The following is a 23,522-nucleotide window of genomic DNA, read 5'->3' as shown; positions in this document are numbered from 1 at the left end:
GATAAGTAAATGGCATATTAGTTATTAAAATCGGTGTTAAATGGGCTTTTTCGGAAATGGTACTTGTGGCGCCATCTCTCCGGCGAACGGGGTGAACTACACACTTTTGAAAGGGGAGCTTCGTTAGTTCCTACACGGCACCGCTAGATGGCGCCACGGTGTATCGGTCCTACGTTGATTATGAAATCCGTCGGTTAAGAAGGGTTCTGTTACCACAGCCGTCGATAAAGAAGAGTTCTGTTATCACAGCCCTCGGTAAAGAAGAGTTCTGTTATCACAGCCCTCGGTAAAGAAGAATTCTGTCAGTAGTCATCGGTGAGGAAGAGTTCTGTTATCACAGTCGTCAGTCAAGCAAAAAAGAACGATACCCATGGCGCCATCTACCGGTACCATATCTGAACTAACGAAACTACTGTCTCAAAAGTGTGTAGTTCACCCCGTTCGCCAGAAAGATGGCGCCACCGATCAATTTTCATAAATATGCAATTTACATAGATTTTATTGATTACTGCCATATATGACATAAGAATACCAACAAATTTTAATTAAATTTTAAATTTCAACAGATGAATTCTTACACACTCATATCAAACTAGTTCAATTATTCCTTAAAATATTTTTGCTCTATCTCCACCTCCTCTAATCAATCTTGACGTCTTTCCTTTGTTCGACGTATACCATTTTGACAGAAGTTTCACTGCTATGTCAACACTGTCCCCTGCAACAAATTTTTCGTTCTATAACAAATCACTGTTATAACTTTGCTACTTTTAATTTTAACAAATTTTTGCAACGATGACACAAGACTTTCATATGAAACAGTAAAGATATGATATCCTAACTAAATGACAATATAAATAATCTTGCTATTGAAGAAAGTATAAATTGAGACAAGAAATATTTCAATACCGAGTTCGTCTGTTGGGTAAGATTTGATGGACATCGTGAACGGAAATTCGACTTCGTCAAGTATCCTCTCGTTAATTTTGTTGGTGTCCAATTTCGTCCTATTTTTCAGAACATTTTCGAGGCTCTCCAGGAAAATGGACCAACGGGGTTTGAAATAATCCGCCACGACTCCGGCCCATTGTTTATTCGCGTAATCTCTTATTTCTCCTCGTGGTCCCCAGAGAGAAATCTGGTATCTAGCATTCACTTGGTACAGACGCAGTTCCTCGTCGTTGCTGGCTAATTTTTTGGCTGCGTCCAACCATTTACCGAGTAGGAAGTCTTTTCCGGACGCTAGTATCAATTCTAAGTCGTCGAATAAGTCGAGAAGCTTGTCAGAGTGATATCTGTGGAAGAATTAAAAATTAATATTTTGTAGCTAAGGTATATCTTACACATAGAGAATGTAGCTCAAATACAGAACATTTAATATGTGAAATACAACTATTATTAATTATAAAATTTTCATGTTCTCTGTGCAATTTCTTTTTCTACAGTTTGGAGCAAATTTTTAGAATTTAATACAAGACAAAATTTTTAGAATTTAATGCAGAGAAAAATTTTTAGAATTTAATGCAGAACAAAATTTTTAGAATTTAATGCAGAACAAATTTTTAGAATTTAATGCAGAACAAAATTTTTAGAATTTAATGCAGAGAAAAATTTTTAGAATTTAATGCAGAACAAAATTTTTAGAATTTAATGCAGAACAAATTTTTAGAATTTAATGCAGAACAAATTTTTAGAATTTAATGCAGAGAAAAATTTTTAGAATTTAATGCAGAGAAAAATTTTTAGAATCTAATACAGAGGAAAATTTTTAAAATCTAATAGGATCTTCAACTCAGATGGAGTTGTTATGTCAGTTACACTTACTTGAAGGCAGTAAGATTTTTTTTATTAAACGAGTCGATCAAAGCAGGGTAGATTTCTTCCGCCTTCGCCTGAAGAACTTGTCGGGTCAAATCGACCACGTCGTGACGATACAGGGTGCTGTTTCTCCTCCCGTGTCTGGCTTGAAGGAACACGCTCCAGGTGTTGTACAACGTGTCGCGATCATACCACGTCTACAACAGATTAAATTGACGAAAGAATTCTCTTAAACAATTCAGAACGTTAATCTCTAAATAATACTGACCCATGTCGACAGATTTAAACTCGGACGTCTACTGATCACGTATTTGCCTCTAATTTTGCGGGTACCAGAGAAGTTGTAAACGGTTCTTCCCAAACTCTGCCAGGCAGACACTGCGTACTCGTTCCAAACCCCGTATCTTCTGCTCGCATAATTCTCGAACCTAAAAATAACGTAACAGTTTTATTGAAAATATTCCTAAAAACAATAATATATAAACGATTCACAGTAACGATGTCAGAGGGTAGCTTCATGCAATCATATGTTGGAAATAATTATATAAGATGAGGCACAAAAATTATTTAGTATTATGGGACTTAACCTAACCTAACCAAATAATTTTAGCTTGATGTATTTTTCCTATCAGCCAAGTTATTTAGATCGCTTTTAAGTACCTCACCCTGCATAAATGTTTGCATAAATTATTTAAAAATTGCCAACTGAATTATTAACCTAACCTGACCTAATATAACTTAACCTAACCAAATAATTTTAGCTTGATGTATTTTTCCTATCAGCAATGACAGCCAAGTTATTTAGATCGCTTTTAAGTACCTCACCCTGTATAAATGTTTGCATAAATTATTTAAAAATTGCCAACTGAATTATTAACCTAACCTGACCTAATATAACTTAACCTAACTAAATAATTTTAGCTTGATGCATTTTTTTCTATGAACAATAGTAGTCAAGTTATTCAGGTCGGTTTTAAGTGCCTCACCCTATATAAATATTTGCATAAACAATTTAAAATTGATATAACTGATTAAAACCAGCTGATACAATTTATAGTTTTACCATTTATTTAAATTGACGGGTTCTTTACGATAGGCCATCTCGTTCATCAGTTCGTAAATTACATAATTCTGATTTATTCCTTCGGGGGTTAGACCTGTACCCACCATCGTGCTGTTCTTCATGTTTCTTCCTTCGAACACTCTCTGCAAATTATTGCATGTTACATTGCAGTTCTCATATTTTCATATAATCATTGCAGTTCTCATATTTTCATATAATCAATGTAGTTTTCATATTTTCATATAATTATTGCAGTTATATTTTCTGGATAAACTCACTTGGTTGATGATTTGTGCAGATCCAAACATCCCCAGGGTGCCACCGAAGTTGTGCAACATGCACCAAATGAACGGCTGCCCGAAATAGGACTTCAGCCTGCCGTATTGTGGGAACTGTTCAGACTGGAGGTCCAGGACTATCATTCTCCCCTGCAGAAAGCAATTTAGAGATTGCAGAAAACAATTTAGAAACTGTTATATCCTTGATTACTTCTTTTCGTAAATTGTGACTAACCCTTGGAACTGAAGTTAGGAAAGCTTCGACTCTGGGTTCGGTCCAGAAGAGCATGTCGTGGGTGAAGAGCCAGCCTTGCATTAACCTTTAAGAATATCATGTTTAGTAATTTGCAGTTCCATAATTTAACCATTTGTAGTTCCATAATTTAAGCATTTGTAGTTCCATAATTTAAGCATTTGTAGTTCCATAATTTAAGCATTTGTAGTTCCATAATTTAACCATTTGCAGTTCCATAATTTAACCATCTGCGATTCCATAATTTAACAATTGCACATATACTAATTGTCGTGAATTACCATATTGCATCAGGGTCGACAGCGTTCATGGCCTGAAAGGTGGAGTGTCCGACGTTCCTGAGGAACTTGAGTTCGCTGGTGTGAGGCTCGTTCTCATTGAACGTATCGCAGTTGTAAATATGGTCGGTGCCAAACTCCTCAATATACTAAAACACGAATAAGAAAATATAGAAACTACTTTCTGAATTTTGAGTATTACTTACGGTCTTCAGAAACAGTTGTCCGATTTGCTGGAAGAGGGGGTCGGTCGGTGCCAGGAGGTAGAGACTGTAACAAAATTTGTCATTTGCAACTTTTCAAATACTAAAATACTTTAATACTAAATACTAAAATACTAAAATATTTTCACTTACTAAAATATAGGAATTATAAAAAATTGATTCTACTAAACATTTGTGTCTACTAAATTATGTTTACTAAGCATTTTGAATCATGTCAGCTACCCCCCATTTCAGGGACCACTAGTTGTGAGACACCCTGTATAATAAATTACTACAATATTATAATAAATTACATACTAAATTAATACAATGTAATATCTACTAAACAAAATTTGTCATATTATATATTGCAATATTTTAAATAAAACCTTGCTAAATTAATACTGTGGTCTCCACTTTTGAGTCACCCGGTACATAAAGAAGATAGCAGAAAAATTCAACATTATCTTGTTTAGCTTATCCAAGTAGGATAACGTTTGCTTACCAACAATACACATCCGGGAAGTTGTTCCATGGTGCAAGTTTAGTGACATTGGCATTCGGGAATAGCCTAGGGAATGCCCTGGGCACGTGTCCTGCGAATGAGGGTAGAACAGGAATTATTCCTAGGCTCCTCATTCTTTCAAGTATCTTATGTTGCAGATTAATGGATTGTTCGTGCCAGGAGGGGTATAAGGGACCACCAAATGCACGGATGTTCCCCATTCTCAACCTATACAAAATAGTGAATTATAGAATGAGGTGTCCTGTAATTCCCTGGGATTTATCAAGGTACCTTGTAAATTCCTAGAGTTCATTGAGGCGTTCTATAATTTCCTGGGATTTATCAAGGTGTCTTATAATTTGCTAGAGTTAATTGAGGTGTCCTATAATTCCCAGGGATTTATCAAGGTGTCCTATAATTCCCAGGGATTTATCAAGGTATTTTATAATTCCCTAGGATTCATTAAGGGGTCCTATAATTATTTCCTAGGGATTATCAAGGCATTTTATAATTTCTTAAGGTTTATCAAGGTACCTTATAATTCCCTAGGGTTCATTAAGGTGTCCTGTAATTCCCTGGGATTTATCAAGGTACCTTGTAAATTCCTAGAGTTCATTGAGGCGTTCTATAATTTCCTGGGATTTATCAAGGTGTCTTATAATTTGCTAGAGTTAATTGAGGTGTCCTATAATTCCCAGGGATTTATCACGGTGTCTTCTAATTCCCTAGGGTTCATTTAGAAGTCCTATAATTTCTTAGGGATTATCAAGGCATCTTATAATTTCTTAAGATTTATCAAGGTACCTTATAATTCCTTAGTGTTCATTAAGGTGTCCTGTAATTCCCTGGGATTTATCAAGGTATCTTATAAATTCCTAGGGTTCATCGAAGTGTCCTATAATTCCCTGGGATTTATCAAGGTATCTTATGATTCCTTATGATTAATTAACTTGTACTATAATTTCCGGGAGTAAAATGTACTTCATAATTTCCTGTCTGATAACATCTCGTGTTCAACAAAATTCGATAAAAAATCACAACAATTTGCTGAGTAGCACTATCTACAAATCACTGAGGAAATAACAGATTAAAATGAAAGTGATTATCATATCTCCACCACAATCAAACCTCTCCATCATCGAATTTGTCGAACTTTGACCGAAATAGATATAACGAAGAAAACTGATTGGTCATACTACGCCGGACGCAGCGTTAGGAAATTTTTACATCTAGATGTAATCGATAAACGTGTCTTATCGAACGCAAGCAAATATTCAGCTTGTCATTGAAACAAATAATCGACGTCACGTACGACTAAAATGCGATTGAAATGTCATTTACCAAGGCAAAAACGCTGGTCCCGCGAAGTGTTCCCTCATCTCGAGTTGAGTGAAATTCAATTGGAGGTACACTCGTTCCCAAATAGCCTCTTGACCAGTGAAAGCGAGAGCCAAATTGTACCCATTAAGGGCCATCCAGTCGATGCTCTTTTCCCAGTCGTCCCATTGCCACCAGACGGAGGTGTAGCCGAAGCTACACACGTTCTGGTAATACCTGAACCTGCAGTTCAAAAATATGAGTATAAGAAAAGAGTCCTTGAAAAATGAGTACATGAAAAACTTATGAAAAAATGAGTACAGATAAAGAACTTATGAAACATGAGTACCAGTAAAGAACTAATGAAAAATGAGCACAAATGAAGAATTCATGAAAAAGGAGTACAAATGAAGAATTCATGAAAAATGAGTACAAATGAAGGACTCGTGAAAAATGAGCACAAATGAAGGACTCGTGAAAAATGAGCACAAATGAAGAACTCATGAGAAATGAGTACAAATGAAGGACTCATGAAAAATGAGTACAAATGAAGGACTCATGAAAAATGAGTACAAATGAAGAACTCATGAAAAATGAGTACAAATGAAGGACTCATGAAAAATGAGTACAAATGAAGGACTCATGAAAAATGAGTACAAATGAAGGACTCATGAAAAATGAGTACAAATGAAGGACTCATGAAAAATGAGTATAAATGAAGGACTCATGAAAAATGAGTACAAGTAAAGGACTCATGGAAAATGAGTACAAATGAAGGACTCATGAAAAATGAGTACCAATAAAGAACTCATGAGAAATGAGTACAAGTGAAGGACTCATGAAAAATGAGTACAAATGAAGGACTCATGAAAAATGAGTATAAATGAAGGACTCCTGAAAAATGAGTATAAATGAAGAACTCATGGAAAATGAGTATAAATGAAGAACTCATGGAAAATGAGTATAATTGAAGGACTCATGGAAAATGAGTTCCAGTAAAGAACTCATGAAGAATAAGTACATAGAGAACTCATGAAAAATGAGTATATAAAGCAGTCATAAAAAATGAATACAAATAAAGTTGTCATAAAGAATGAGTACAACAGAAGAACTGTTGAAAAATGAGTACAAGTGAAGGACTCATGAGAAATGAGTACAATTGAAGAACTCATCAAGAATGAGTACCAATAAAGAACTCACGAAAAATGAGTAGATGATCTGTAACAACAAAATGAAGGATATGCTACCTGTCGTTCGACGTCACCTTCACATGAACGTCTGGTAAGGTGCTTGGGAGATGCAGCTGATTGCCCTCCCATGATATGTGGGCGTTGCAATAGTGTTTCAGGTAGTAATGCAAACCCCAGGATACAGCCACTCCAGAAGTGCCGACGATTTTGATCTGGTTGGATGAAGTCTTCTCTATCTGAGGGGAGATTGAAACACTTTATGAAAAGATCAATATTATAGCGCTAATATGCGCTATAGAGAGTGTTTAGAGTTCTCTAACAGAGATTTAGAGTTCTCTAAATGTAAACTCTAAATCTGTTAGAGTTAAAGTTCATTTGTGACCCTTCTATTTGTTAGAATTCATCTGAGATCAATTGTTATTTGTAATCGTATCTGCAAATCGATCTATTTCTTATTGTTCATTTAAGATCCACCTGTTAATCATTATTTAATCATCGTATCAGTAATCATTCTATTTGTTAGAGTCGTGATCCACTTGTTGATTATTTGTAATTTGTAATCACATTTGCAATCGGTATTTCATGTGTACTTTATGATACAGCCATTACAAGAATTTCAATCAAAGTTTGGCTGATCTGATTAACATCACCTGTACGTCATACAATTAGATCGAACTCGATATTTCATATCTTATAGAAACGTAACAGAGTATTATGTAATAATTACCAAGAAAGTGTCTTTTCCAACGGGTCCACAATCAGGATCCACATCCATAACGAACAACCGAGCTCGTTCGACGCCCAGAAGCCTTTCAGCGACACCCTTAGCCGCTATAGCCTGCGCTTTCGGCGCAACTTGTGGTTTTAGATGCCCGAGAGTGCTATGAAATTCTATACAAAGTACAATTTTCACCTTTCATTACTTCTGTTTTATTTGGAACACGTTAGAATGATGTGGAGACAAGTATCTATCAAATGATGATAGGACATATTTGAGGACAATTTGAGGACATTTGACATAAGCACAATTTGGGGACAGGACTAAACATGAAAGTTTAGGACCCAGAAGAGTATAGGATGTTAAAGAGTGGAAGACTTAGAAATATAGGACTCAGAAGAGTATAGGACCTAGGAGAGTATGGGACTGAGGAGTGTATAGGACTCAGAAGAGTATAGGACCTAGGAGAGTATGGGACTCAGGAGGGTATGGGACTCAGAAGGGTATAGGACTCAGAAGAGTATAGGACCTAGGAGAGTATGGAACTCAGAAGAGTATAGGACCTAGGAGAGTATGGGACTCAAGAGGGTATGGGACTCAGAAGAGTATAGGACCTAGGAGAGTATGGGACTCAGGAGAGTATGGGACTCAGAAGAGTATAGGACCTAGGAGAGTATGGGACTCAGAAGAGTATAGGACCTAGGAGAGTATGGGACTCAGGAGAGTATGGGACCTAGGAGAGTATAGGACTCAGAAGAGTATAGGACCTAGGAGAGTATGGGACTCAGGAGGGTATGGGACTCAGAAGGGTATAGGACTCAGAAGAGTATAGGACCTAGGAGAGTATGGGACTCAGGAGAGTTAGGACCTAGGCGAGTATAGGACTTAGAAGTGATAGGACCTAGAGAGTGCAGGACCTTGAAGAGTAGGACCTAGGAGAGTGTAAGACTTAGAAGAGTATAGAACCTTGAAGAGTAGGACCTAGAGGAGTATAGGACCTAGAGGAGTATCAGACTCAGGAGAGTATAGGACTTAGAAGAGTTAGGACCTAGGCGAGTATAGGACTTAGAAGTGATAGGACCTAGAGAGTGCAGGACCTTGAAGAATTAGGACCTAGGAGAGTAGGACCTAGGAGAGTGTAGGACTTAGAAGAGTATAGAACCTTGAAGAGTAGGACCTAGAGGAGTATCAGACCCAGGAGAGTATAGGACTTAGAAGAGTTAGGACCTAGGCGAGTATAGGACTTAGAAGTGATAGGACCTAGAGAGTGCAGGACCTTGAAGAGTTAAGACCTTGAAGAGTAGGACCTAGGAGAGTATTAGACTTAGAAGAGTATAGAACCTTGAAGAGTAGGACCTAGAAGAGTATCAGACCCAGGAGAGTATAGGACTCAGAAGTGATAGGACCTAAAGAGTGCAGGACCCTGAAGAGTTAAGACCTTGAAGAGTAGGACCTAGGAGAGTGTAGGACTTAGAAGAGTATAGAACCTTGAAGAGTAGGACCCAGAGGAGTATAAGAGCCAGGAGAGTCCTAACCTAGAAGAGTCCTAACCCAGAAGAGTCCTAACCCAGAAGAGTCCTAACCTAGAAGAGTCCTAACCCAGAAGGTCCTAATTCTGATTCCTAACCCAGAGGAGTCAATACGCTACCTAAAGTCCTAGGTCCTCAAAAGACCCACAACAACACCCATACTCCACAACGCAAAAAAAGAATCTCAAAACTACAAATCAACGCTCCACAAGAATACCAATATCTTATTTGAAATAATATTTTAGCTTACCATCCTGGGACGACAAGTCAACGACCCAAAGCACAGCGAATATAGGTAACAATGAATGGAGTCGCATCGTGGATGAACGTAAGGCGTTCGAAGAATGAACGAACTGAATGAGACGAGTGATCGTATAACGTGTCCCCTCCTCAACCATTTCTGCATATCTTATCAAGCTTCTGACCAGTGAGTTGCAATTACCGCATCAGTTACTCTACAGACCTCATTCGCTAATCAGGACAGGACAGTGAAAGCGAACGAATAATTCTATAACAAAGTTTATTCAACGATTTTTTAACATCTATAGGGTGTCGTTAAACAATGGAACTTTTGGACACCCGGTGTACAACGCTTTCTTTAGTAACAAGGTTCGTAGTAATCACAATTGATAGTAAAAATCGTTGCTTGTATAATATTGTCGGTTTTCGGAATTGTTTATAAAATACTATTTGCAAAACACTTTCAGAGAAGGCCATTGGAAGTTACTTATTTTGTCTCACGGTTCGTGGAAGATTCAGGAATGTGGACGAAGACGTCGTCGTCGATGTTCACTTTTCCAGGGACGTAGAGTCCGCAGTAGATGCCCATGACCGGAGCTGTTCCTTCTAACGAAATTCGGTCTGGGTCCGTGTGTTGTCTAAATCTGATCAAACAGCGAAAGATTAGGAACAGCAACAAAATCCACCTAACAAGAGCTGAAGCTTCAGCGAAAGCTTGCAATTAAAAAAAATAACGTACTCGTGCTACACTCTAACAAGACCTCTGAAATATCCACAAAAAAAAATAAAAATAAAGAGTCGTACGTTTTCAGAGTCTTCAATGGCTCTTCGTCGTCCACTACTCCGCTATCAGGATTGACAAGCACAAATTTACACCTGTATCAGACAAATGGCGGGAAATCTTGACATTTAACAGGGTTTGCGAAAAGCGAGCTCTACAAAGAAGCCTACGATTATCACAAGCACGTAAGAAGGCAATACCGTGTGCAGGGTTTAACGTTTCTGATCACAGCTCGATCACCGATTCGTATCCACTCCCAGTCGTCTTCCGAGAAGGCCTCTTTGGTGGAGACCAAAATGTTTGGACGGAATTGTAGAGCTGGTACGGGTTGCTCTAGCTTCTGGTTTAGGTGTTCGACGGACTGCACGGTCATTAGCATGTAGCTTGCGAGGTCGCAGAAGAGACCCTGGAAGAAGAGGTTTGTTTAATTTGGGGTTGTTATTTGATATAGCGGGGTTGATATTTGGGGAGGGGAACGATAGAGTACGGTGTCTTCGTTTCGGAGCGTGGAGTACACTTCTGTAAACTTTTTCCAGGGTTCTTTGAAGAGGTCGCGATTGTCCATCATGGTGTAGCCGAGGCGGAGACCTGAACTGGTTCCGGTTAAGAATCTGAAAAGAATGTTCTGTTATAGGGATTGCTATATAAGATATAGTGTGCTCTAGATTGTGGTTGATATAAATAAAATTGTTGTGGTATGTGATAGGGTATGTAGCATGTATAGGGGATGTATCTTGTATGTCATATACGTGCTATAATCAACATATTTTGTACTATACTTGCTATAATCAGATGTTATATTTGATATATTTGCTATATCTGTACCTTTAGATTGCTATAACTTCATCTACTATAACTTAGGTTGCTGTAACTTCATCTACTATAGCTTCACATTGTTATAACTTCATCTGCTAGAACTCTAGATTGCTATAACTTCATCTACTATAACTTGAGATTGCTATAATTTCATTTACTATAACTTTAGACTGCTATAACTTTGCTTACTATAACCTTAGATTGTTATAACTTCATCTACTATAACTTTAGACTGCTATAACTTCATCTACTATAACTTTAGACTGCTATAACTTCTCCTACTATAACTTTAGATTGCAATAATTTCATCTGTTATAACTTCAGATTACTATAACTACATCTACTATAACTTTAGGTTGCTATAACTTCATCTACTATAACTTTAGATTGATATAACTTCATCTACTATAACTTAGCTTGCTATAATTTCATCTACTATAACTTCACATTGCTGTAACTTCATCTACTATAGCTCTAGATTGCTGTAGATTCATCCACTATAGCTTCATATTACTATAACTTCATCTGCTAGAACTTTAGATTGCGACAACTTCATCTACTATAACTCTAGACTGCTATAACTTCATCTACTATAACTTTAGATTGCTATAACTTTGCCTACTATAACCTTAGACTGCTATAACTTCATCTATTATAACTTTATACTGCTATAACTTCACCTACTATAACTTTATACTGCTATAACTTCACCTACTATAACTTTAGACTGCTATAACTTTATCTACTATAACTTTGGGTTGCTATCACTGCATCTACTATAACTTTACATAGCTATAACTTCATCTGCTATAACATTAGACTGCTATAACTTTGCCTACTATAATTCTAGATGACTATAACTTCACTTACTATAACTTTAGATAGCTATAATTTCATCTACTATAATTTTAGACTGCTATAACTTTATCTATTATAACTTTAGACTGCTATAACTTCACCTACTATAACATTAGACTGCTATAACTTTGCCTACTATAATTCTAGATGACTATAACTTCACTTACTATAACTTTAGATAGCTATAATTTCATCTACTATAATTTTAGACTGCTATAACTTCATCTATTATAACCTTAGACTGCTATAACTTCACCTACTATAACATTAGACTGCTATAACTTTGCCTACTATAATTCTAGATGACTATAACTTCACTTACTATAACTTTACATTGCTATAACTACATCTACTATAACTTTAGACTGCTATAACTTTGCCTACTATAATTCTAGATTGCTATAACTTCACCTACTATAATTTAGCTCTATCTACCACACTCTGTATCATACTCTAATCAAAATACCATGTGCTATATCTCCTATAACCAAGATATCAAATGCTATAATCACTATATACTATCTATTACTATAATCATTATATTTTAACTACTATAACTTTGCTCTATCTATATTCATCCTATCCACTATATCCTCCACAGTGCTAGAATGAAAACGAAGGTCTGCAAACCTCGATAGCCATTCAGCAGCTTCCGGGCCACAATCGATACACTTCACCGGCTCACCCCACCACATTTTGCACTGAACGGCTTCGACATCGTCCCCCGAACTCTCCGGCACGTGGAACACCACTCTGGGCATCCCTAGAGCTTCTAGTTTCACCCTAGACTCGTCCACCGCTGACAGGCTGATCAAAATCAACGTCGGAAATTGCCTTCCAGTTTGGAAACGTCCGGTCTCTTCGTTGTACACTAGAAACATTCTGATGGACAGTGAAAGACTTGTTGGATACATTTCAAAAAGACAGATCAAATATTAAATAACAATTATTTCTTTGTATTGCATTTAGTTACAGTTTTCTAAAAATCATTGCAATGCATAACTAGGTTAATGATTGGTAAATTAAAATATTGTAAATTTAGTACATTAATCTTGCAGTGTTTTGACGCACTCATGACGCACTCCTGACGCACTCGTGACGCACTTAACTATAATCAATTTTACTCGAATTTTTAATACGTTTCAAGTTGAGGTTCAATTATAATTTGCAAAGTCAATGTTTGCATAATAAATTGACGTAATATTTTAACTTTCTTTGTCTGTTTTGATATGGTCAGATGTGACTGACGCACCTGATAAATAAATCACAGTACAAGGTTAAGTAGTTGACTTTTTTAAATGCAACAAAAGCAAATAAGAATTGTATTAAAAAGAGTATATAATGGTTTATAGAAACAGCTGTTTACACAGTGATAATTAAGAGATAATGAATCGGAAGATATTTCAATGAAGCACAAGTGTGTCTACTAAATTTTGAGCGACTGAAGTGAAAGAAATAAAACTAAAATAATTACCTGTCTCGAAGGGTGAATTTCCCTTCGCTTTCCTCGCAAATTCCAAACCGAGTGAAGTTGCATTCCCTCAATTCTTTCCCTCGACCAGATTTTAGAGGGTAGACGTACAGTTCTCGAACTTGACCCACCCTCACCCAGTTGGGATCAGGTAATTCAGGAATAGTGTCATCGTTCTGGTCCTCGGCTTCCGGTTGAGGATCATCCGGTTGAGGCGAATGGACGACTCCGTTAACGATCTCTGGCTTCTCTTTTTCGATGCTTTTTGATTTCTTTTCCTTTTCTGAGCTTCTTCGGACGGTCCACACTAGTGCCACGAAGACTATGGCGAAACTGCATGTTACGATTATTGTCGAGCGCCAATCCTGCAAGTTTTAGGACATGAGTTATTGTTAGAGTTATTTAGTTCGAGGAATTGAGTTATTGTTTAACTTATTTAGTTTAATGAGTTAACTTATTATTTGACTCATTTAGCTTAATGAATTGACTTATTATTTAACTTATTTAATTTAAAGAATTAACTTATTATTTAACCTATTTAATTTGATCATCTAACTATGAATTTTTTTTTAAATTTGTATTTTTAGTACGAGTTATTTATTAAATTAAAAAAAATTTCATTGCTATTTTTGCACTTAAAAATATTTTTACTGTAAAGAGACAAAAATTTGAAACTTTTGAGACAAAAAGTTTGATAAATTCTTTTGAAGCCACCATTCCATTAATTATTATAATTATTTCATCTTATTTAAAATTTCATAACACTAATTTAAAAAAAAATATATTCCAAATTCTTGTATTAAAAAATGATTTCTCTCCTCCACACAAGGGATGAAAATGAATATTCGTTCAAATGAAAGTTTAATAAAAGTATCTCTACATTACACCGTTATCTCGTCTTTTATATGACAGATTAGATAAGATTATAATTTTTGGTCTCCGAAACACAGTTGACTCAAGATAAATATTTTACTTGATTTATATTTTAATTTCTATAAATAATTTTTTGAATAAATTTTCAGAGTGTTCCAAATGAAAGCAGGAATATTTTGGTTTGGTTATTCAAGAGGTTTAACTGTCGAACACGTGACACCACAATCGAGCACTGTGCCATTGTCTGTTAATCGAATTCTCTGGCAAAGAGGCTTAACTTGAATTATTTATATTTCACTGTGATGGTTCAGCTTTGACATTCTCTTCTAAAAATCACCCAAAATGTTCAGGTCTATTTAAATAAATTCCAAATAATAACTTCCTGCTGCTGTTCTTACAAATTCGATAAATTTTTGTTATTGACGTTGGATTGTTATTAATATTTTAAGATGTATAATCCGTTTCGATGAAATTTCACTATATCTTCGGGTTATCACTTTTATCAGTATCAAGGTGTACTGCGATTACCTGTAATCCGATTTTTAATTCACTTTTAGACACAGGTAAGCTTGTAAAATTCCATTAACGTAAATTTGCTGAACATTTTCTGAAAATTTTATATCACTCTAAAACACCTAATCACATCCCATACACATTGACAGCTTTAAAATTTTTATTGACCTTCAAAATTTTGTATTATTCAAAAGATCACCCAATACGTTTCACAAAACTATTATGAAGAGATCACTAAAACGTGAGACCGACACTGGAAATATAATTGCGTTAAACACTTCCACATTCTTCACATTTTGTAGACAAACTGGGTTCGCGTTAACCTGCTAACTTTTCTGTATTCTAAAAATGTGACGAGTTTTGAGACACTTGCTAAAGAGGTAAAATAAAATTGTCAGAACAGGGAGCTCAAAGATTGTCACATTGTCTGGATGGATCCAGATATCAGCGGCACAAAGTATAATGAAATGTAATAAAATTCTACCATCGTTAAAATTAATATCTGAGGTACGTGGTACAGAGAAAGAATAACAGGTTAAATAATAAAAATTATACTAACAATTAACACTGACTAGTTATGATGGTTCCAAACCTAACTAGTAATGTCTCAATAATTACAGTCTCAAAGCTAACAAGTCCCAATAGTAATAATCCAAAACCTAAGTAGTCTCAATAGTTATAATCCCAAACCTAACAAGTCCCAATAGTGATAGTCTGAAACCTAACTAGTCCCAATAGTGATAGTCCCAAACCTATCTAGGTTCAAACCTAACTAGTCCCAAACCTAACTAGTTCCAAACCTAACAAATCCCAAACCTAATTAGTCCCAAACTTAACTAGTCCCAAACCTAACTAGTTCCAAACCTAACAAGTCCCAAACCTAACGAATCCCAAAGCTAACTAGTCCCAAAGCTAACTAGTCCCAAACCTAACAAATCCCAAAGCTAACTAGTTCCAAACCTAACAAGTCCCAAACCTATCAAGTTCCAAACCTAACAAGTTCCAAACCTAACAAGTCCCAAACCTATCAAGTTCCAAACCTAACAAGTCCCAAACCTATCAAGTTCCAAACCTAACAAGTCCCAAACCTAACGAATCCCAAAGCTAACAAGTCCCAAAGCTAACTAATCCCAAACCTAACAAATCCCAAACCTAACAAGTCCCAAACCTAACGAATCCCAAAGCTAACTAGTCCCAAACCTAACTAGTCCCAAACCTAACAAATCCCAAAGCTAACTAGTTCCAAACCTAACAAGTCCCAAACCTATCAAGTTCCAAACCTAACAAGTCCCAAACCTAACGAATCCCAAACCTAACGAATCCCAAAGCTAACTAGTCCCAAAGCTAACAAATCCCAAACCTAACAAGTCCCAAACCTAACAAATCCCAAACCTAACTAGCTCCAACCCTAACAAGTTCCAAACCTAACAAATCCCAAACCTAACTAGTCCCAACCCTAACAAGTTCCAAACCTAACATATCCCAAACCTAACTAGTCCCAACCCTAACAAGTTCCAAACCTAACAGTCCCAACCCTAACTAGTAATATTCCAATAGTTATGATCCCAAACCTAACACTTCTCCTAACACATGTCCCAAGTGTCACGTCCCTTAACAATTTAAAGTTAAATACTATAATAAAAATCCTACCGAATGTGATTGCATGATCCTCGCGCACCTCCAGACGATGATCCTGACCGATGCGCGGCTTAGGAGTCTCAGCCGTGTTCCTCTTTCATTTCCGACTCGCGACAGCGTCTGTTACCCGCTCGACGATTATGCAACGCTCCGGCACGCTCGCCTCCCTCTTCTCGAGGCGGCGCGTTTATCAGGCGCAGGCCTTCGCCGGCGACGATTATGCGCGGCGTCCAGGAGTCGAATAACCGACGCCAATGCGTCCGCGTAACGCCACATCTGTCGCCACCGCCTCTTCCGCGATAACTTTTTATCCGGATCGAACGACCGGGTTCAAGAACGAGCCAGGAAGATTTGGCAATCGAGATGTAAGCAATGAGTGGGTCGATGCTCTAGTTTTGGCTTTCTTTGTTTTTTTTTCGGGGAATTTATGTGGAATTTTCAGTATGACTGAGTTCAAATCTGGCAGAATAGGTTTGATAAATTTTGTGGATGTGGGTTTGTAGATGGGGATGAGGGGGTGGTTGTGAGGGGAGGAATTGATGTCAGATGTGAGATAAATTGTACTGTTTTGATTGTGGGTCGTGTTTGTGGGTCATGATTGTGGGACATTTTTGTGGGTCATGATTGGGAGAAGGTAGAATAAGGATATATTGGGTTGTGTTTGTGGGTCATGATTGTGGGAAGGTAAAATAGGGATATATTGGGTCACGTTCGTGGGTCATGATTGGAAGCCGTCTTTGTGGATGATGATCGTGGGTCATATTTGTGGGAAAGTGCAATATAGATATATTAAAACGGATTAGGATTTAAGGAGACTGGGACTTGGGAGGAGGCTGAGGACTCAGGAGGAGCTTAAGGAAGGCCTATGCCATTGAGAAAATCTTGGACCTAGGGAAATTTATAACCTAGCGAATGTTTGAGACAGAAGGTACTGTCTAAAAGAGACATAGAACTCAAGGTCATAAGATAGTCAAGATCCTAGGGGAATTTAGAACGTAGGAGGAGTCTAGGATCTGGGTAGTGCTTCAGGAGGACATAGGACCTACAATAAATCTGGGACCTAAGAGAATTTATAACTTCTAGGAAGATTGCAACCTAGGGAGAGGTTACAAAGGACCTAGAATTCACAGAAAAATGAGGTCCTAGGGAATTTAGAATGTAGGGAGAGTCTAGGACCTAGAGGGTGCTTCAGTAGGACCTGGGACCCACACTAAACCTAGGACCAGAGAGAACTTATGACTTCTAGGAAGATTACAGTCGTATGAGAGGTTACAAGGGATTTGGATCTCATAAAAGATGTGGGTCCTAGAGAAATTTGGAACCTAGTTAGAATTTAGAGCTTGGAAGTAAGGTGAGTCCTAGTGGGAGCCTAAGGAGGACCTATAACCCAAAGTAAACATAGGACTTAGAGGTATATAGGGTTAAATTTGGAACCTAGGTGTTTAAGGAGAATCTAGAGCCCAAGGAAAATACAGGTCCTAGGGGAATACAGAACCTAGTAAAGTCAGGGACCTAGGGAGAGCTCTAATACCTAATATCCATAATGAACCTAATATATTAGACAATCTATGACCCCAATAAACATTGTATCTAACAAAACCTTGAATCTACAAATCCAGTACCTAGCCTACACCTAACCTACCTAGTATAACCTACACCTAACCCACCTAGTATAACCTACACCTAACCTACAGCCTACTTATTCTCAAAATAACCTAAAACCCCTTGAAAACGTCTACGAAAAAAACACCGTGTACGTCAACTATCCCACAACTCACTCTCTTACGTCAAAGTGCGTAGATTGAAAATAGCTGAAGAACTGTTATTCAATAGTAGATTCAGCAATTTTTAGCTCGTTCTATAAATAATTGTTTTGTATAGCTGTATCGTGTGAAGTCAATGAAGAAACTTCGTTCCGGTCTAAATAATTCATTTCTAGTCAATAACGTATGTAAACCAGACAGTAACCTAATTACGAAATTACGATTCTTATGCTAATTGGCGAAGTTCAAACGTACAGGCTAATTACTAAGCGCTCGTGGATTACTTTCGAAGCAAAACGGGTCAAGGTCACTTCTCTTTATTTTACAAGGCCATTGTACATCGTGTCAAAAATGTCTATTACGATAGAAAGTTCGGTTAACTAATTATTCAAATACGGTAACAATATTTTGTATCACTATGAGCAATACTGGCGTCATCTGTCAGCGATATACGGAAGCTCGAACTTCCGACATGTCACGATAGATCGCACTGCCATTTTGTCTACCACCTTTCTCCCGATAATTATTTACAAATAGTTATTGTACCTCTTTCACAGATCTGTTGCATAATTCTAAAATTTACAAGGTTGAAGTTAAAGAATTCTGTGGGAGGATCCCATATTTACATTGTACCCTTGCTATACTCTTAGAGTTATAAATGGCGGGGCTGTGTCGTTCATTTCTCTCCGTTCACAGAGTCATTCCGCAGCGAATCGATAATGGGGTGCAACAACCCCAAACTGGGGATGTAGTAATCCGGACGCGTTTCCTCGTTCAGTTCCGCGTCCTTGATGTTATCGAGGCCAGTATCAACCAGCAATTTTTGGAACCCACACATCGTCGCGAACTTCATGTCGTAATTGATCCTGAAATCATATTGAATGAAATAAAACCACACTTAATATTATTTCTTTTTATTTACTCACGTATCGCCGATGAACAAACATCTTTTTGGGTCGCCCACTTTGCAGTTTTCTAGAACGTAGCTTTTTAGTACCTCGCTGGGCTTTGCACAGGGGATGGGGGTCTTTCCGCTGTGCTTGGTGATTATTTCGATCAGGGGACCTGGACCTGAAAGAATTTCAATTGTGTTATGTTGTTTTAGGTGATCAGGAAATTGTCCTAAGAGACAGTTGGGAGGTGGACAATTTTGTGGATGTGAATTTTTGTGTGGATAATGTAGATATTTTGTAGGTTGCTATAAAGTCAAAGTTCGTGTAAAGATTGACCTAATTCTGAGCTGACCTAGTTAGGATAACTAGGATACTGCTGATAATGTTTTAAGGATAGCTATAATCGTTAAGAAGTAACTAGGATATGGATAGTAGGGCTGGAGTGACATATGTGGAATGAATGAAAAACTTGCTATGTATGGAATTCGATATTTGAGAATTTGCTGTATGAGAAATTTCAGACGTGGTAATTTGATATGTGTGAACGTGTGGAATTTGGTAGATGAGAAATTGTACACGTGGAAATTTGCTATATGTGGAATTTCACATGTGAGAATTTGCTATATGTGGAATTCCACATGTGAGAATTTGCCATATGTGGAATTCAATATGTGAGAATTTGCCATATGTGGAATTTCACATGTGAGAATTTGCCATATGTGGAATTCCACATGTGAGAATTTGCCATATGTGGAATTCCACATGTGAGAATTTGCTATATGTGGAATTCCACATGTGAGAATTTGCTATATGTGGAATTCCACACGTGAGAATTTGCTATATGTGGAATTTCACATGTGAGAATTTGCCATATGTGGAATTCCACGTGTGAGAATTTGCCATATGTGGAATTCCACATGTGAGAATTTGCTATATGTGGAATTCCACACGTGAGAATTCCCCATATGTGGAATTCCACATGTGAGAATTTGCCATATGTGGAATTCCACACGTGAGAATTTGCCATATGTGGAATTTCACATGTGAGAATTTACTATATGTGGAATTCCACATGTGAGAATTTGCTATATGGGGAATTCCACATGTGAGAATTTGGTACATGTAGAATTCTACATATGAGAATTTGCTATATGTGAAATTCTACATATGAAAATTTGCTACATGTGTAATTCTATTCTTATTTTACTATATATGGGATCTTCAACTTATCACTTTCCTAAGAACTAACACCACAAGTGTAGAACTTTCTCCACCCAAAATCTCCTCCTAGTAAATTTCCCCCATCACCCTGAATATTCTACCAAACACAACAATTACATACCGCCAGCCACACAATTGAGTAACTAATTACGTGATTCATATCAGAGTAAATTTACCTAAAAATCTTTTATCCAGGCCATAAACAATCCACTGATCCTGAGCTCCGCAAAGATAAAGAACGTCATTCCTCTTCAAACAAGATATAGCAAACGTTAATTTGGACCAGTCACAGAACATACAAAAGTCGATAATGATCGCCTTGATTGATGGTCGGTCCTCAAGCGCCTTTATTGTGGCGCGCACATCCCCTTCAGCAACGTCCAGCTGAAAATATGCGTGCATATAAATAATTAGACATTGCAAATTGTATTCTGATTGCTGTTTCTCACATCTGCTGGGGATACTTTGATGCCTGCGTCGGTCAATGTTTTTCGAAATGATGTTGACGCGATTACGAACGCCTCGTCTTTGAATTCGATCTTCTTCAGGTACCAGGTGATCACCTTTGCTGTGTTTATTACTTGCTCCTGTAGACAGGCGAGATTGGTCACAAGGTAGGTTGCAAGGTAGGTTGCAAGGTAGATGGCAAGGTAGGTGGCAAGGTAGATTGCTAGGTAAGGCACAAGATAGGTCACAAGGAAGGTCACAAGATAGGTCACAAGGTAGGTCACAAGGTAGGTTTCAAGATAGGTCACAAGGTAGGGGTTTCAAGATAGGTCACAAGGTAGGTCACAAGGTAGGTTGCAAGATAGGTCACAAGATAGGTCACAAGGTAGGTTGCAAGATAGGTCACAAGGTGGGTCACAAGGTAGGTTACATGTTAGGTCACAAGGAAGGTCACAAGATAGGTCACAAGGTAGGTTGCAAGATAGGTCACAAGATTGGTCACAAGGTGGGTCACAAGGTAGGTAACTAGATAGGTAACAAGATAGGTCATAAGGTAGGTCACAAGATAGGTCACAAGGTGGGTCACAAGGTAGGTCACAAGATAGGTCACAAGGTGGGTTACAAGGTAGGTAACAAGATAGGTCATAAGGTAGGTAACAAGATAGGTCACAAGATAGGTCACAAGGTAGGTCACAAGGTAGGTCACAAGATAGGTCACAAGATAGGTCACAAGTTAGGCCACTAAGCAGATAACAAGATAGGTAACCAGATAGGTCATAAGCTAGATCGCAAGGTAGGTCAAACAGTTCAAGTTCAAAAATAAAATTAATCTCACTATCTGACTGCAGTATATTTTCAAGATCAATTTGTTTACGACTTCGGAAGGAAATATGTGATCAATCAAATGACATAGCATATGAGTTATCTAATCATGTCAACACTTTATTATTACAAATTGTCGTACATAGGTCATTGTTCTGACTCTGCAATTATCTGACTCTACCTAAGTTCTACTTCCTCCATCAGAACTTATTCCCCCATTAATTACAAACATAGAGTAATATGCAAAGTGACCACATCCTAGGGTTACCTAGAGTAATTCACAAGATGTGAATAATAGATAGAGACATGATAAAGTAACTCAATACATCCACATAGTCATCAAAGGACTCACCGACTTGACTTCCATTCCACTCAACCTCAACCTCTCACAGTAATGCTCCACGCTGCTATAGCTGTTGTTGGTCACAAGGAACATCCTCTTCCCACAGTCCTGCAGGCTCCTCAGCGCGTCGATCGCCCCCGAGATCGGCTTCTCCAGGTACCAAATGACACCTGTTCAACCAGAGCACGCCATCATCGTATTGATCAGAGGTTCGGGCAGAAATCTATAAAAACTCGCCATCGCAGTCCGACATGACGACGTCGAAGGAATTCAAGAAACCCTGCACCTGTTTCTTGCTCAACAACGCCAGATTCGTGGTGGCGGACATGGCGATCAGCTGACGGTTCTGCTGCTTCTCGTCACAGGGTATCGTACTAGTACCACGTGCACCGGTCGATGCAGGCCGACTAACAACTACGACCTACCACCAGAACCTCGGTATTTGACGATAACGTTACTGATAAGCAGTGACGTGCACGGACGGTTATCATCTTCGCTACGCTTTTCAATTTGACTATGCGTCGACTGTGACCAAGGACTGCGATAATTCTCAGATGCCTACTGGGCGCATGCTTGGAACATGTGGAGGCAAGTAGGATGCTGCGGATGTGTGGGATACCTGCATTATTGGAAATATTGAGGGTGTATTGCTCAGGTTCTGTTAATGCGTTCCTACATTATTTCTTTGGGGAATATTTAATAGGGTGAAGGGCTGATGTGTAATTTGTTTGGTCACGCACACATGTTATTTCGGTACACATACACTTGTAGCAGTTAGCAACATACATGGTTAGCGAGGTCCATATTTTATTTCAGTATTCAATTCTCATAATATAATAATTTCTCATAAGGGTGAACTACTGGATGAAGATGGATAATTTATTTGGTGGGACACTTTGTTAGGAATGAGATATTAGATTATATATAGACCTACAGTAGTTAGCAAAATATCGTCCATATTTTATTTCCTTATTCAACATGGACTCAGGATAAATAACATATTTTTTACGAGAATGTATATTATCAATGTATTTAATGTACTTAAAAGAAAATATCAATATTAAACTGATTTCATTCATTAACTTAACAAGATATTTCAATAACCTAAAAGTGAGGTTAGGGTACTTACTCTTCGTGGTCAAGCATCTACAAAATCTATTTACAAAAAATATTAAATTGCTTTATTCAAACAATTTATATTTTAAGAACCTGATCTCCCAAATTGACAAAATTATAAGAATGAATGAGAATTAATTTTGGTATGGAACTTTTTATTATAAATGGTAGAGTTTGTCTCAGAGACCCAAAGTATGAGTCAGACATATAAGAGATGACGAATGCTCGTCACAAAAGAGCGGATGTCGTGACCTCATAGAATTTACGAATTCGAAGCTTTTGGCAGGGGAACAATGTTCAAGGTGTAGTCGATAACCTGGGCCGATAAGAGTCGAGTGACAGAGCACTAATAGATTCGTTCTCGTATTCATAGATTACAACTGATAAAAACGTTATTACATATTCTCTTAAATCTGATAAATAAAACTGCATTAATATTAAATTGTGTTAAAAAATTTCTCGAGATGATATATGAACGTTTTAAGCAATTAAATGTGGCGAAATTGAATTAAAAAAATATTGAAATTTTATAAATTGTAGTTATGACTACTCATTTTTGCATTAATGAGGTAAAT

The 23,522-nt window shown here is 37.4% G+C and overlaps 4 protein-coding genes across 11 annotated transcripts in view; 1 reads left to right on the top strand and 3 right to left on the bottom strand.

Moving 5' to 3' along the window:
* Positions 1 to 13,324, top strand: part of LOC100878744 (uncharacterized) — a 75,503-nt gene extending 62,179 nt beyond the window's left edge. Inside the window, exons 11-15 of one of the 5 annotated variants that reach the window (XR_013040657.1) lie at positions 3,180 to 4,685; positions 9,398 to 9,761; positions 9,860 to 10,591; positions 10,710 to 10,868; positions 12,449 to 13,324. The gene's annotated coding sequence lies outside the window, so the exon portion shown is untranslated. Of the gene's footprint in view, positions 1 to 3,179; positions 4,686 to 9,397; positions 9,762 to 9,859; positions 10,592 to 10,709; positions 10,881 to 12,448 lie in introns of those variants that run through there. The other 4 variants (XR_013040658.1, XR_013040659.1, XR_013040661.1 and 1 more) reach the window with 4 other exon arrangements.
* Naglu (N-acetyl-alpha-glucosaminidase) lies at positions 482 to 9,550 on the bottom strand. Its single transcript, XM_012286052.2, has 14 exons — positions 9,403 to 9,550; positions 7,633 to 7,796; positions 6,963 to 7,141; positions 5,740 to 5,958; positions 4,399 to 4,626; positions 3,897 to 3,960; positions 3,694 to 3,839; positions 3,395 to 3,479; positions 3,160 to 3,309; positions 2,882 to 3,024; positions 2,087 to 2,246; positions 1,825 to 2,015; positions 910 to 1,295; positions 482 to 718 (listed from the first exon to the last, which is right to left on the bottom strand). The coding sequence occupies exons 1-14, from the start codon at positions 9,548 to 9,550 to the stop codon at positions 609 to 611; spliced, it is 2,373 nt and encodes a 790-aa protein (XP_012141442.2). The 3' UTR covers positions 482 to 608.
* Positions 9,656 to 17,081, bottom strand: LOC100879074 (mitochondrial amidoxime-reducing component 1). 3 transcript variants are annotated; one of them, XM_076540349.1, is made up of 7 exons: positions 16,355 to 17,081; positions 13,322 to 13,683; positions 12,478 to 12,729; positions 10,661 to 10,784; positions 10,374 to 10,579; positions 10,132 to 10,268; positions 9,656 to 10,036 (listed from the first exon to the last, which is right to left on the bottom strand). In XM_076540349.1, the coding sequence occupies exons 1-7, from the start codon at positions 16,367 to 16,369 to the stop codon at positions 9,999 to 10,001; spliced, it is 1,134 nt and encodes a 377-aa protein (XP_076396464.1). In that variant the 5' UTR covers positions 16,370 to 17,081; the 3' UTR covers positions 9,656 to 9,998. The 3 variants fall into 3 exon arrangements, with proteins under 3 accessions (XP_076396464.1, XP_076396463.1, XP_076396465.1); XM_076540348.1 differs by having other exon boundaries at positions 10,197 to 10,268; positions 16,355 to 17,077; XM_076540350.1 differs by lacking the exon at positions 10,132 to 10,268 and having other exon boundaries at positions 16,355 to 17,062.
* Positions 17,082 to 18,406: 1,325 nt separating this feature from the next.
* Positions 18,407 to 22,457, bottom strand: LOC100879185 (uncharacterized). 2 transcript variants are annotated; one of them, XM_012286048.2, is made up of 6 exons: positions 22,069 to 22,457; positions 21,841 to 22,001; positions 20,669 to 20,806; positions 20,396 to 20,603; positions 19,032 to 19,176; positions 18,407 to 18,971 (listed from the first exon to the last, which is right to left on the bottom strand). In XM_012286048.2, the coding sequence occupies exons 1-6, from the start codon at positions 22,157 to 22,159 to the stop codon at positions 18,782 to 18,784; spliced, it is 933 nt and encodes a 310-aa protein (XP_012141438.2). In that variant the 5' UTR covers positions 22,160 to 22,457; the 3' UTR covers positions 18,407 to 18,781. The 2 variants fall into 2 exon arrangements, with proteins under 2 accessions (XP_012141438.2, XP_012141439.2); XM_012286049.2 differs by having other exon boundaries at positions 22,118 to 22,448.
* Positions 22,458 to 23,522: the final 1,065 nt, after the last annotated feature.

This window comes from Megachile rotundata, chromosome 15 (assembly GCF_050947335.1).
Source record: "Megachile rotundata isolate GNS110a chromosome 15, iyMegRotu1, whole genome shotgun sequence".
Taxonomy (NCBI): domain Eukaryota; kingdom Metazoa; phylum Arthropoda; class Insecta; order Hymenoptera; family Megachilidae; genus Megachile; species Megachile rotundata.
Note: the sequence above shows the minus strand (reverse complement) of the source record. Positions and strands in the feature narration are given on the sequence as shown.

Coding starts and splice junctions, on each gene's coding strand:
- Naglu (XM_012286052.2), bottom strand. CDS start 9,550: ATGGTTGAGGAGGGGACACGTTATACGATCACTCGTCTCATTCAGTTC. Junction 3,840..3,896: donor GACAACTGTTTCTGAAGACC/GTAAGTAATACT, acceptor TTCGTGTTTTAG/TATATTGAGGAGTTTGGCAC. Junction 2,247..2,881: donor CCCGTCAATTTAAATAAATG/GTAAAACTATAA, acceptor CGTTATTTTTAG/GTTCGAGAATTATGCGAGCA.
- LOC100879074 (XM_076540348.1), bottom strand. Junction 10,785..12,477: donor GCTGCTGAATGGCTATCGAG/GTTTGCAGACCT, acceptor CATTCTTTTCAG/ATTCTTAACCGGAACCAGTT. Junction 10,269..10,373: donor AACGTTAAACCCTGCACACG/GTATTGCCTTCT, acceptor TGTCTGATACAG/GTGTAAATTTGTGCTTGTCA.
- LOC100879185 (XM_012286048.2), bottom strand. CDS start 22,159: ATGTCCGCCACCACGAATCTGGCGTTGTTGAGCAAGAAACAGGTGCAG. Junction 20,807..21,840: donor GTGGAATGGAAGTCAAGTCG/GTGAGTCCTTTG, acceptor GCCTGTCTACAG/GAGCAAGTAATAAACACAGC. Junction 20,604..20,668: donor TCAAAGTATCCCCAGCAGAT/GTGAGAAACAGC, acceptor GCATATTTTCAG/CTGGACGTTGCTGAAGGGGA.